The sequence below is a fragment of the Pseudonaja textilis genome, chromosome 3, assembly GCF_049901715.1.
Source record: "Pseudonaja textilis isolate UNSWEBS1 chromosome 3, rPseTex1.2, whole genome shotgun sequence".
NCBI lineage: Eukaryota > Metazoa > Chordata > Lepidosauria > Squamata > Elapidae > Pseudonaja > Pseudonaja textilis.
Genome location: NC_141992.1, coordinates 2,181,794 through 2,193,903, shown reverse-complemented (window position 1 = coordinate 2,193,903; position 12,110 = coordinate 2,181,794). Strand labels below are relative to the sequence as shown.

The window sequence follows — 12,110 nt, the reverse complement described above, 5'->3', positions numbered from 1 at the left end:
ATTTGAGGGGCTGCAACAGAGAAGAGGAGGTCCACCTATATCTCCAAAACACCTGAAGGCAGGACAAGGAGCAACGGATGGAAATTCAGCAAGGGGAAAAGCAACCTGGAATTAAGGAGAAATTTCATGACACGGAGGACAATTAACCCGTGGAACCGCTTGCCACCAGGAGCTGTGGGGTGCTCCAAAAACTGGAAGTTTTTAACAAACAGATTGGACAGCCATTTTTTTTCCTGAGATGCTATAGGGTTTCCTGTCTAAGCAGCTGGTTTGGACTACAAGACCTCCAAGGCGCCTTCCAAATTTCTTGTTCTATATTCTTCCACCCTCGACGGAGAATGTCACTCAGGGTAATTGAAATCTTCCATCCTGCAATTTCATGCCTCTTGGAGAGATCTCAGATTTGGTTTCGGAAGGCATCCTCCTGGGCAATAATCAACATCAGAAGGAGCCGGCCTTTGGCCTCCTAAGATTGTATCTCCCCAGATCCTTCCAGCATGGCCAACTTCGTACATTTAGATTAAAAGTTTGTTTATTGCCAATTGCAAGAATCCCACGTTGCAGTTTGGGGGATTGGGCAGCAGGTGGCAGTGTTGCTTAGTGTATATTTAGAACATGGAATCATAGCATAATATTGTATTTTGAGGGTTACTTGTATTCTTCCTTCCTTCCTTCCTTCCTTCCTTCCTTCCTTCCTTCCTTCCTTCCTTCCTTCCTTCCTTCCTTCCTTCCATCCCTCCCTTTCCCTTCCTTTTACTTTTTCCTTCCTTCCTTCCTTCCTTCCTTCCTTCCTTCCTTCCTTCCTTCCTCCCTCCCTCCCTCCCTCCCTCCCTCCCTCCCTCCCTCGTCCTAATTACTCTTTCTACTTCTTTTCTCCTTTACTTTTTTCATTTCTACCTTGCCTCTTCCTTCCTTCATCTCACTCTCCTCCCTCCCTCTTACTCCCTCCCTCCAATCTCTCCTTTCTTTCTCTCTCTCCCCTTCCCTCCCCTCTTTCTTTCTTTCTTTCTTTCTTTCTTTCTTTCTTTCTTTCTTTCTTTCTTTCTTTCTTTCTTTCTTTCTTTCTTTCTCTCTTTCTCTTTCCTTTCTTCCTCTCCTTCCTTTCCTAATCACTGTTTCTCCTTCCTTTTTCTTTGCCTCCTTGTCTCATCTCTCTCCCTCTTCCTCCCTTTCTCCTTCTCATCTCTCCCTTCTCCCTCCCTCCTTCCCTCCTTCCTTCTCCCCCCCCTCTCTTCCTTCATCTCTCCCATCTCCTTCCTTCCTTCCTTCCTTCCTTCCTTCCTTCCTTCCTTCCTTCCTTCCTTCCTTCCTTCCTCCCATCCCCTCCTCTTTTCTTCCCATCTGTCCTTCCTTCTCTCCCTACTTTTCTTTCCCTCTTAATTCTCCCTTCTTCCGTCCCTCCCTCCCTCCTTCCTTCCTTCCTTCCTTCCTTCCTTCCTTCCTTTTAATTTAATTTTTAATTTAATTTTTAATTTAATTTTTAATTTAATTTAACTATTTAATTTAATTTTTAATTTAATTTCAATTCAATTCAGTTCAATTCAATTTAAATTCAATTCAATTCAATTCATTCAATTCAATTCAGTTCATTTATTTTAATATTTAAATTAAATTAAATTAAATTAAATTAAATTAAATTAAATTCCAATTCAATTCAATTCAATTCAATTCAATCAAGACTTCTTCCCATTTGCCCAGGTCGGCGTTGATTGTCCTGCGGAAGGGGATTCTGTGCTTTGACTACTCTCCCGAAATGAACATTGTGGGTAGGTGCTCCTCCACCTCTCCTTGGAAAGAAACTTGGCTCACCTGATGCCTCCCAACGGGGTGGGGGCATCGTTTCGGGGGCATTAAGGTGTTCCCCTAATCAAACCAATGATGATTAAAAGGCTGGAGGCTAAAACATAAGAAGGACGGTTGGAGGAAGCGGGTCTGTCCAGTCCAGAGAAAAGAAGGACCAGGGGAGACAGGATAGCAGCCTTCCAAGATCTCAGGGTTTGCCCCAAAGAAGAGGCAGTCAAGCTCTTCTCCAAAGCACCTGAAGGCACAGGTGCTTTGGAGAATAGAAAGAACAGATGGAAACTCATCCAGGAGAGAAGCAACCTGGAACTGAGGAGAAATTTCGTGACAGTGAGGACAATTAACCAGTGGAACTGCCTGCCACCAGAAGTTGTGGGTTGCTCCATCACTGGAGGTCTTCAAGAAGAGTCTGGATAGCGATTTGTCCAGAATGGTATTAAGGTAAGGCTATCCAAACTTGGGAACTTTAAGACTTGCGGACTTCAACTCGCTGGGGAATTCTGGGAGTTGAAGTCCACAAGTCTTAAAGTTTCCAAGTTTGGACACCGTTGGTATAGGATCTCCTGCTTGGCCAGGGGGTTGGACTAGAAGACCTCAAGGGTCACTTCCAACTCTTGCTATTCTATAATTCTGTAAAGGTCTCCTGCTTGGGCAGGGGGTTGGTCTAGAAGACCTCTAAGGTACCTTCCAACTTTTGTTATTCTATAATTCTGTGAAGGTCTGCTTGGGCAGGGGGTTGGACTAGAAGACCTCAAGGGTCCCTTCCAACTCTTGTTATTCTATAATTCTGTGAAGGTCTGCTTGGGCAGGGGTTGGACTAGAAGACCTCAAGGGTCCCTTCCAACTCTTGTTATTCTATAATTCTGTGAAGGTCTGCTTGGGCAGGAGGTTGGACTAGAAGACCTCAAGGGTCCCTTCCAACTCTTGTTATTCTATAATTCTGTCAAGGTCTGCTTGGGCAGGGGGTTGGACTAGAAGACCTCAAGGGTCCCTTCCAACTCTTGTTATTCTATAATTCTGTAAAGGTCTCCTGCTTGGGCAGGGGGTTGGACTAGAAGACCTCAAGGGTCCCTTCCAACTCTTGTTATTCTATAATTCTGTGAAGGTCTGCTTGGGCAGGGGGTTGGACTAGAAGACCTCAAGGGTCCCTTCCAACTCTTGTTATTCTATAATTCTGTGAAGGTCTGCTTGGGCAGGAGGTTGGACTAGAAGACCTCAAGGGTCCCTTCCAACTCTTGTTATTCTATAATTCTGTAAAGGTTTCCTGCTTGGGCAGGGGGTTGGACTAGAAGACCTCTAAGGTACCTTCCAACTCTTGTAATTCTGTTGAGCTGGCCTGAGGCTTCTCGAAGTGACAATCTGGTCCGGTGGGCTAGGAATCCATCCTTGAGATCTCGGCATGTAGGAATAACAGAGGTTTTAAACCATGGTTTGTTTATTTATTTGTTGGTCCTCTCCTGTCAGTCACAGGGGGCTATGATCCCCTGATCCGGATCTGGAATCCGTACGTCACCAACAGTCCCATCACTCACCTCAAGGGCCACTTGACAGCTGTCACTCACCTCATGATCAATCGGCAGAAGAAAACCATCATCAGTATCTCCAAAGACAAGGTGAGCTGGAGAGAGCTTATAAAGATAGTCCCGGACTTGCGATGTTTTGTTTAACGATGGTCCAAAGTTAGGAGGGGGCTTGGGAAAAGCGATTTACGGCCTGTCCTCGCACTTACGACTGTCACAGCAACCTCATAGTCCCACGATCTCAATTTGGGCACCTGGCAATCATTACTTATTATTGTTCTGACCCAAACCTGGTTCTAAGGAAACAAACACAAAATGGAGGTAACAGCAAAACCTTTTCATGATTCTGTATGAATTCCGTTCCTTCACAGTTAAAAAGGTATTAAAACTAATTGTCTCTGATAAGAAGGAGCCTTGCCAAGGTGGTGCAAAGCTGCCAAGAACACTAGATAAAGTTACTAAGAAATATTTCAAACACAAAGAGTCTCCAAACACAAACCAAGATATTCCGAACGTTCACCAGGCTTGAGTGCAAAAACGTCTTTGCTTCCTGCAAAGATCTCCGGTTTCTCAGCTGGCTTTTATCCCTTAAGGGAGAGGCCATTACCTTGCAGCCTTACTCCCGAGTTGCCCGTGCTGTTGCAGCTGCTCTTTCCTTCAAGCAGCCCTGCGTGCCCTGGGCACAGGCTCCTCGGGGGCCTCTTCCTCACTGTTGCCAGCCTCCACCATCTCCGAAGGCAGCACTCCACTCCCTGGTGGTCCTGGCCCCATCCCTGCGTCCCACTCAGGCCCCTCATCCGAGTCCTCCCTCTCCAAGACCTCAGCCGTCCTCACCTGCTGCCGGCGAACCACAACAATTACTGACAAATAATAAAGTCAACCGGGAAGGCTGGATTCGCTTAGTGACCAGGGTAAACGTGGTCATGAAATTCGGTCTGGTCATGCGATGACTTGCTTTATGACCATCCTGACTTACAACTGAAAATCTGAACCCAACTGTGACTGTCTATTGAGCAGTCCTTGATTTACGTCCGCTTCCCTTTTCTACCTCAAAAAAACGAAGCTCCAATCTGGGGCTCACACTGAGTATCAACGTTCCCCATAAGAAGTCCTTGGTTTATGACCACAGTTGAGCCCCAAGTTCGGCTGCTAAGTGAGAGCCTGTTAGTAAAGTCCATTTTTGCCCCATTTTGCAACCTTTCTTGCCAACCAGTTAAGTGAGTTACCTGGTCATTAAGTGAATCCGGCTTTCCCACTAACTTGGCTTGTCAGAAGGTCTCTGTCAACTCATCAAACATTCCTAGGCCTGTTTTAGTAGTTGCCATAAAAAAGGGAGGGTGGGAAGAGAGGAAGGCAACCTGGAAGAGCCGTGCAGCAGTTTGGAGGCGGAAGTCCATTCCAACTCTTTATCTTTAAAAGATTGTAACTAAACTACCAGAGCTTTTGCCCGGGAATATATTTAATTGGAGAATGTGAATGATGATACCCAGAACGTAATTGGAGAATGTGATTGATGACACCCAGAACGTAATTGGAGAATGTGATTGATGATACCCAGAATGTAATTGGAGAATGTGATTGATGACACCCAGAACGTAATTGGAGAATGTGATTGATGACACCCAGAACGTAATTGGAGAATGTGATTGATGACACCCAGAACGTAGTTGGAGAATGTGATTGATGACACCCAGAATGTAGTTGGAGAATGTGATTGATGACACCCAGAGCGTAATTGGAGAATGTGATTGATGATACCCAGAATGTAATTGGAGAATGTGATTGATGACACCCAGAACGTAATTGGAGAATGTGATTGATGACACCAGAACGTAGTTGGAGAATGTGATTGATGACACCCAGAACGTAGTTGGAGAATGTGATTGATGACACCCAGAACGTAATTGGAGAATGTGATTGATGACACCCAGAACGTAATTGGAGAATGTGATTGATGATACCCAGAATGTAATTGGAGAATGTGATTGATGACACCCAGAACGTAATTGGAGAATGTGATTGATGACACCCAGAACGTAATTGGAGAATGTGATTGATGACACCCAGAGCGTAGTTGGAGAATGTGATTGATGACACCCAGAGCGTGGTTGGAGAATGTGATTGATGACACCCAGAGCGTAATTGGAGAATGTGATTGATGACACCCAGAGCGTAGTTGGAGAATGTGATTGATGATACCCAGAATGTAATTGGAGAATGTGATTGATGACACCCAGAACGTAATTGGAGAATGTGATTGATGACACCCAGAACGTAGTTGGAGAATGTGATTGATGACACCCAGAACGTAGTTGGAGAATGTGATTGATGACACCCAGAACGTAATTGGAGAATGTGATTGATGACACCCAGAACGTAATTGGAGAATGTGATTGATGATACCCAGAATGTAATTGGAGAATGTGATTGATGACACCCAGAACGTAATTGGAGAATGTGATTGATGACACCCAGAACGTAATTGGAGAATGTGATTGATGACACCCAGAACGTAGTTGGAGAATGTGATTGATGACACCCAGAACGTGGTTGGAGAATGTGATTGATGACACCCAGAACGTAATTGGAGAATGTGATTGATGATACCCAGAATGTAATTGGAGAATGTGATTGATGACACCCAGAACGTAATTGGAGAATGTGATTGATGACACCCAGAACGTAGTTGGAGAATGTGATTGATGACACCCAGAACGTAGTTGGAGAATGTGATTGATGACACCCAGAACGTAATTGGAGAATATGATTGATGACACCCAGAACGTAATTGGAGAATGTGATTGATGACACCCAGCCCGTGACGGTGCTCAGTTGGAGAATCTGATTTATGAAACCCCCGGGGGGGGAGGGAGGGGGGAAACAGGGTCCCAGGGGACTGGAAATGACATAGGCCAGAGTTGGTTTCATGCAGGGCAGGGCCAGAATGTTTTGAAGTTTGGCTCAAGGATCATGATTTCATTAGGCCGATTGCTGGAATCCTGACTATCATGCCCCTGTCGGAATCTGATTTGGAGGGGGGAGGTCGAGCAGCTGACAGGGAGTGGGAGTGTGGCTCCGTTGGCTGTGGAAGAAACTGGGGAAGGGCAAAGTCCGGCTGGGCAGAGCAGGGGAGAGGTAGAACAAGGGAGAGGGAGCTCAGAGGAAGACCCAGGCCCACCCTCTCTTCATCCTAGGGCACGCAGGGAGGAACAGAGAAGGGAGCAACATGGATTGCGTGGCTTACGGGGGAGGAACGGGCCATGATTCCCTTCATTAGCTGAAGCTGGGAAAATAGTGTTTAAAAAGGGAAGCTGCGTGCAGCAAGTTGTTGGGAGCAAATTATGAATTATCTTGTATCATCGTGGCTTATCTGTGTTCCTGGCGTCTTCCCAACTGTGTGCGTTTTGTTGTGGTTTCAAGTCTGAAATTCCTTCTCCTGCCCTGTCAAGTTAACCACTTCAGTTTGGCTTGTTTGGAGTTTAAGTTACAGTTTAAGTTACAGTTTGTGTGTACCTTGTTTTGGACTGAATTTTCTCCAGTCAAAGGCTGTTCCTGGGAGTTTTTCTCCAGCCGAAGGTAACCTGGACATTGGGAGCACAGTTGGAGATAATAAAGGGACTCTTCTTGCTTATTTGACTGTGTTGCCTTTGGGCCACGCCCCTTTGGGTCATCACACTGACAGTCGCAAAAGGGGATCACGTGGCCCCCATCATAAGTGTAAGTCAGTTGCCAGACGGCTGAATGTTGATCAAGTGATCGCGGGGATGCCGCAACTGTTGTGTGTGAAAAAGTCACTTTTTTCCCTGGTGCCGTTGTAAGTTTGAGCGGTCACTAAAAGGAATTGTTTGTACATCGAGGAATCCCTGCACGAGATTCTTGGCTTGGGATCCCGGCTGGAGAACTGGATCTGGCCTTTCCCTGCTGCTGCGTCCCTGTCAGCTCTTCTCTTCTCCCCTCTCCAGAATATCCGCGTCTGGGATCTACTGGATCACTTCTGCCTGCAGTCGATCCACGGCCGGAACGTCCCGCTGGGCAACTGCCCCATCTCCTCCGTTTACTACCACCGGCATCAAAATATCTTGATCTGCGCCACTTACAAGGTGAGGGCTTGGCTGGACGGGGAGAAGGCTGGCCTGTGGGTCTGAGTGGGTCACAGGAAGCCACCAGGAACAGCCCCGCAGACGCTAAACAGGGCAGGACACCCGAGTATACATTGACAGCAAGCCCCACTCCCTACTGGCTTGGATGATATTATCTAGCTGGGTCAGGAAACGTCTGCAAGAAAACCACCAAGCTCAGAGAGTACCAAGGACCCCACGCTCCTCCTCCTCCCCCTCCTCCTCCTGCTCTCTGCAAGCCCCACTCCCCTCTAGCACTGATGATGTTCCCTAGTTCGGTCATGAAACGTCTGCAAGAAAGCAACCAGGCTCAGAGAGTACCAAGAACTCCACAGTTCTCCTCCTCCTCCTCCTCCTCCTCCTCCTCCTCCTCCTCCTCCTCCTCCTCCTCCTCCTCCTCCTCCTCCTCCTCCTCCTCCTCTCCTCCTCCTCCTCCTCCTCCTCCTCTGCAAACCCCACTCCCTTCTAGCACTGATGATGTTCCCTAGTTCGGTCATGAAATGTCTGCAAGAAAGCAACCAGGCTCAGAGAGTACCAAGGACTCCACAGTTCTCCTCCTCCTCCTCCTCCTCCTCCTCCTCCTCCTCCTCCTCCTCCTCCTCCTCCTCCTCCTCCTCCTCCTCCTCCTCCTCCTCCTCTTCTTCTTCTTCCTCCAAGCCCACTCCCTTCTAGCACTGATGATGTTCCCTAGTTCGGTCATGAAACGTCTGCCAGAAAACCACCAAGCTCGGAGTCCCTCTCCTTCTCCTTCTCCTCCCCGTTCTCCTCCTCTCTGCAAACCCCACTCCTCTCTAGCACTGATGATGTTACCTAGTTCGATCACAAAACGTCTGCAAGAAAACCACCAAGCTCAGAGAGTACCAAGGACCCCCAAATTCTCTCCTCTCCTCTTCCCTCCTTCTCCTCTCTCATTTGATTGGGTCTCGCTGTCTCTTCAGCCTGACACCTGCTTCCATTTTAACTCCAGATTGGGTTATTCTTTGGTGCTGAATTCACTGAGGCGGAAATGAAGACCCAGGAGCCTCTGCTGTGTTGTGCCCTCTACAACAAGATCTTCAAACAGGTGACAAATTGTGGGGGAGAGGTGCAGGCTGGGGGTGGGGGGAGGTTGAACTGAAAGTGATCTTTTAAGGTGTTCTGACCCACGCCCTTTTCCAACAAACCAAACACAATCCAAAAGGAACAGAAACCTTGTAAGGCTTTTGCAAAATAATTAGCTGTGATAAGCACAAGCCTCGCCAAACGGTGCGAGACTTGCCAAAAGATAACAGACAAAAAATAATTTGCAATACAAGAATCTTCAAATACAAACTCAGGATACCGGAATGTCCACGAGGCTGGAGTTTCAAAACGTCTTTGCTTCCTGCAAAGTACGTTCGTTTCACAGCTGGCTTTTATCTCCTTGAAGGAGGGGCCATCACCTTGCAGCCTTACTCCTGAGTCGCCCGTGCTGTTGTAGCTGTTTTTTCCTGCGAGCAGCCCTGCGCTCATGCGCACTTAGCACAGGCTCCTCGGGAACCTCCTCATTGCTGCTGCCAGCGCCCCACAATCTCTGAAGGTAGCAGTCTCTCCCTGATGGTCCTGGCCCCACATCTGAGTCCTCGCTCTCCTCAGCCATCCACACCTGCTGCCGGCTAGCCACAACAAAGGGGAGCAAAGGTGTCCTTCTGAAAACATGAGCCTTGTTTGGGTGCGCGTGGACATTCTTCTTGAGCACAGGTCTCAGTTCAGTTTGGGGCCAAGTCAATCACCCTAAAAACCTACCTTTGATATTCAAGGGGGTGAATTGTTCCATCCAGCCTACTTTTTCAAGCAAAGCAGATTTTGAAATGTAGAATCAAACAACATGAGGGCGTGTCCCGCAGGTGCTTTCCCCACCTTCTTGGGTTTTTTCCCTTGGTTTTCCTTCTTTGAAAACATTTCACTTCTCATCCGAGGAGTGTCGTGCCCCTCTCGGAGTCTGAATCCGAGGAGGAAGATGAGCAGCTGACAGGGAGCGGGAGTGTGGCTCCGTTGGCTGTGGAGGAAACTGGGGAAGGGCAAAGTCCAGCTGGGCAGAGCAGGGGAGAGGTAGAACAAGGGAGAGGGGAATTCAGAGGAAGAGCCAGGTCCACCTCTTCTTCATCCTAGAGCACGCAGGGAGGAACAGGGAATGGAGCAATGTGGGTTGCCTGGCTTACGGGGGAGGAAAGGGCCCTGATTCCCTTCATTAGCCACAGTTGGGAAGAGAGTTTAAAAGAGATGCATGCTCTTTGCGGCATCTTCTGGGAATAAACGTGACTTTATCTTGTGTTGACTTTGATTATCTGTGTTTCTGGTGTCTTCCCAACCATGTTGAGTTATTGCTGTGCCTTCACATCTGGAATTTTTGCTCCTGCCCTGCCGGACTAATGACCTCATTTTGCCTTGATTGGACTTAAAGTTACAGTTTTTGTTGACCTTGTTTTGGACTTGATTCTCTGCAGCCAAACGCTGTTCCTGGGAGAGTTTTTCTCCAGCCCAGAAGATAACCAGGACATTGGGGGCAAAGTTGGAGCTAATAAAGGGACTCCTACTGATTATCTGACTGGGTTGCCTTTGTGCCACGCCCCTTTGGGTCATCACAGAGATTTACCTTCTCATACAAGGAGCTTCTTCAGCTCTGATTGGATGGTGAGGAAGGCAAGGATTTCATCCACCATCCACTCAGAACTGAAGAAGCTTCTTGGATGGCCGCCCTGTCTTGGATGATGGAGACTCTCCATAAACAACAGAATCAGAAGGGACCTTTTTGGTCTTCTAGACCAACCCCACCTGAGTCCAGGGTCAACGGACTCAACTGATTTCTTGGAAATTTTCCCTCACAGGCAGTCAGCGGCTATTACAACGGGCTGGTCACTGTTTCGGATGTCATGACCGGGCAGAAGATTATGGAGTTTTCCACCACCTCAGACCAAGCCCTGGAGATGACCGGCATGATCTTTGATCCACCAGAACGGCGACTCATCACCGCCCTGAAAAACGGGATGATCAAACTGTGGAACTTCAACAATGGGGCTTGCCTGATGGAGATTCCCATTGAGGAGAAGACAGAGGTGGGTGGAAGGAACCAAGTTGGTCTAGTATGATCCAAGATCTCAAAGGTGCCTTTTTTTTTCTTTTTCCAAGAGGGAACTGGACTTTCTGGTTTCTTCTTTCGAAGACATTTCACTTCTCAGTCCAAGAAGCTTCTTCAGCTCTGACTGGATACTGGGGAAGAGAAGGATTTATGCTCCTTGCAAGCAGCTGGTCATTTGCATCCTTTTAGAGGGTTGTTGAGGCCACTTGAAGGTTTATCTGTGTCCTCAGAGTCACCTGAGTGGTGAAAATGGTTCCTGTAGTCTGCAATTTTTCTTCTGGAAATCTATTCCTACTCCTACACCATTCCAAGGATATTCATCCTAAATTGTACGATAGCTAAAACTCTGTAGAGATTCTCCGTCATCCAGGTCATGGTTGTCCCAACGGTGCCTTTTCCGGAGGCAACTAGACTTTCTTTGAAGATGTTTTGCTTCTCATCCAAGAGGTTCTTCAGTTCTGACAGGATGGTGGGGAATGGAAGGATTTATACTCCTTGTAGACAGAGCTGGTCATTTGCCTCCTTTTTGAGGGTCCTTGTGGCCACTTGCTCCTTCCAACAGCTTCTCTGTGTCCTCAGGGTCACCTGAGTGGTGCAAATGTGTGTGGAGCCTTCTTGGAATTGCTGAAAGGAGCTGTCGATTGGAGATAGATGACATTGTATCCCTCCCCCTCTGTTGAGGGAGGGCTGTTTAATTGGGACATCGATGGTGTCCACCCTGACCTGGGTGAAGCCATCTTGGAGCTTCAGTGCTGCCACACTGGGACTGAGGGATAGGGAGGTGGGGATTTGAGATGGTTGGGGCTGTGTGGTCAAAGCAAAATGCTTTCTCTGGGGAATCAAGGTCATGGCTCACATCTGGCTGGAGGAAGGAGGAGTGAGGTCATCTGACCAGCAGATGCTGCCTTGATTGGGCCAAGTGACTGATGGGGGGGGGAAACCTTTCGCTCTTCATTAGGTGAAAACCGTGGGACTCTTCCGTGCCAATTTCCACCCCGATATATGTGCCAATATGATATTTCCAACAAAACAATTTTTTGAAGAAACTACCTGCCTCGGAGTTTTTGCTTGGGATGGATATATCGCTTGGAACCCTGACGGATGGCCTCTTCGACCCGTCTTTCAATCCTCTCTGACCAACATGCAGACATGCTATCTTCCAAAGTGTGGCCTTTGAGTTCTAAATACAAATGGACAGCCGAATCTCGTCCTAATGCATTTGTTCTCCTGTGTTGCGCCATGCGTTTGTGAAGTGTCTGTTTTGTTTCCCCAGTGCTCAGATCTGCACAGGGCTCACTGCATTGGACCGCGTATAGCACGTGGCTCAGTTTGTGTCTGGGTGTTGTATCCTTGGGATACACAGTACAATGCAGTGAGACGTGTGCAGATTTGAAGAAGGCTCCAAACATCCATTTGCACCACTCAGGTGGCTCCGAGGACACAGACCAACCTCCAAGTGGCCTCAACGACCCTCTAAAAGGATGCAAATGATCAGCTGTCTTGCAAGGAGTAGTAATCCTTCCCTTCCCCACCATCCAGTCAAAACAGAAGAAGCTTCTTGGATGAGAAGCGAAA

General features: G+C 47.7%; 1 protein-coding gene and 1 long non-coding RNA gene across 2 annotated transcripts in view; one reads left to right on the top strand and one right to left on the bottom strand.

The window, feature by feature from the left end:
• Positions 1-12,110, bottom strand: part of LOC148125983 (uncharacterized) — a 352,312-nt gene that overhangs the window by 147,121 nt on the left and 193,081 nt on the right. The window lies entirely within an intron of this gene.
• EFCAB8 (EF-hand calcium binding domain 8) overlaps positions 1-12,110 on the top strand; it is a 55,228-nt gene that overhangs the window by 20,474 nt on the left and 22,644 nt on the right. Inside the window, exons 12-16 of the mRNA XM_087928690.1 lie at positions 1,699-1,766; positions 3,265-3,413; positions 7,283-7,420; positions 8,406-8,501; positions 10,285-10,512. Of these exons, the coding sequence (XP_087784816.1) occupies positions 1,699-1,766; positions 3,265-3,413; positions 7,283-7,420; positions 8,406-8,501; positions 10,285-10,512 (679 nt within the window). The remainder of the gene's footprint in view (positions 1-1,698; positions 1,767-3,264; positions 3,414-7,282; positions 7,421-8,405; positions 8,502-10,284; positions 10,513-12,110) is intronic.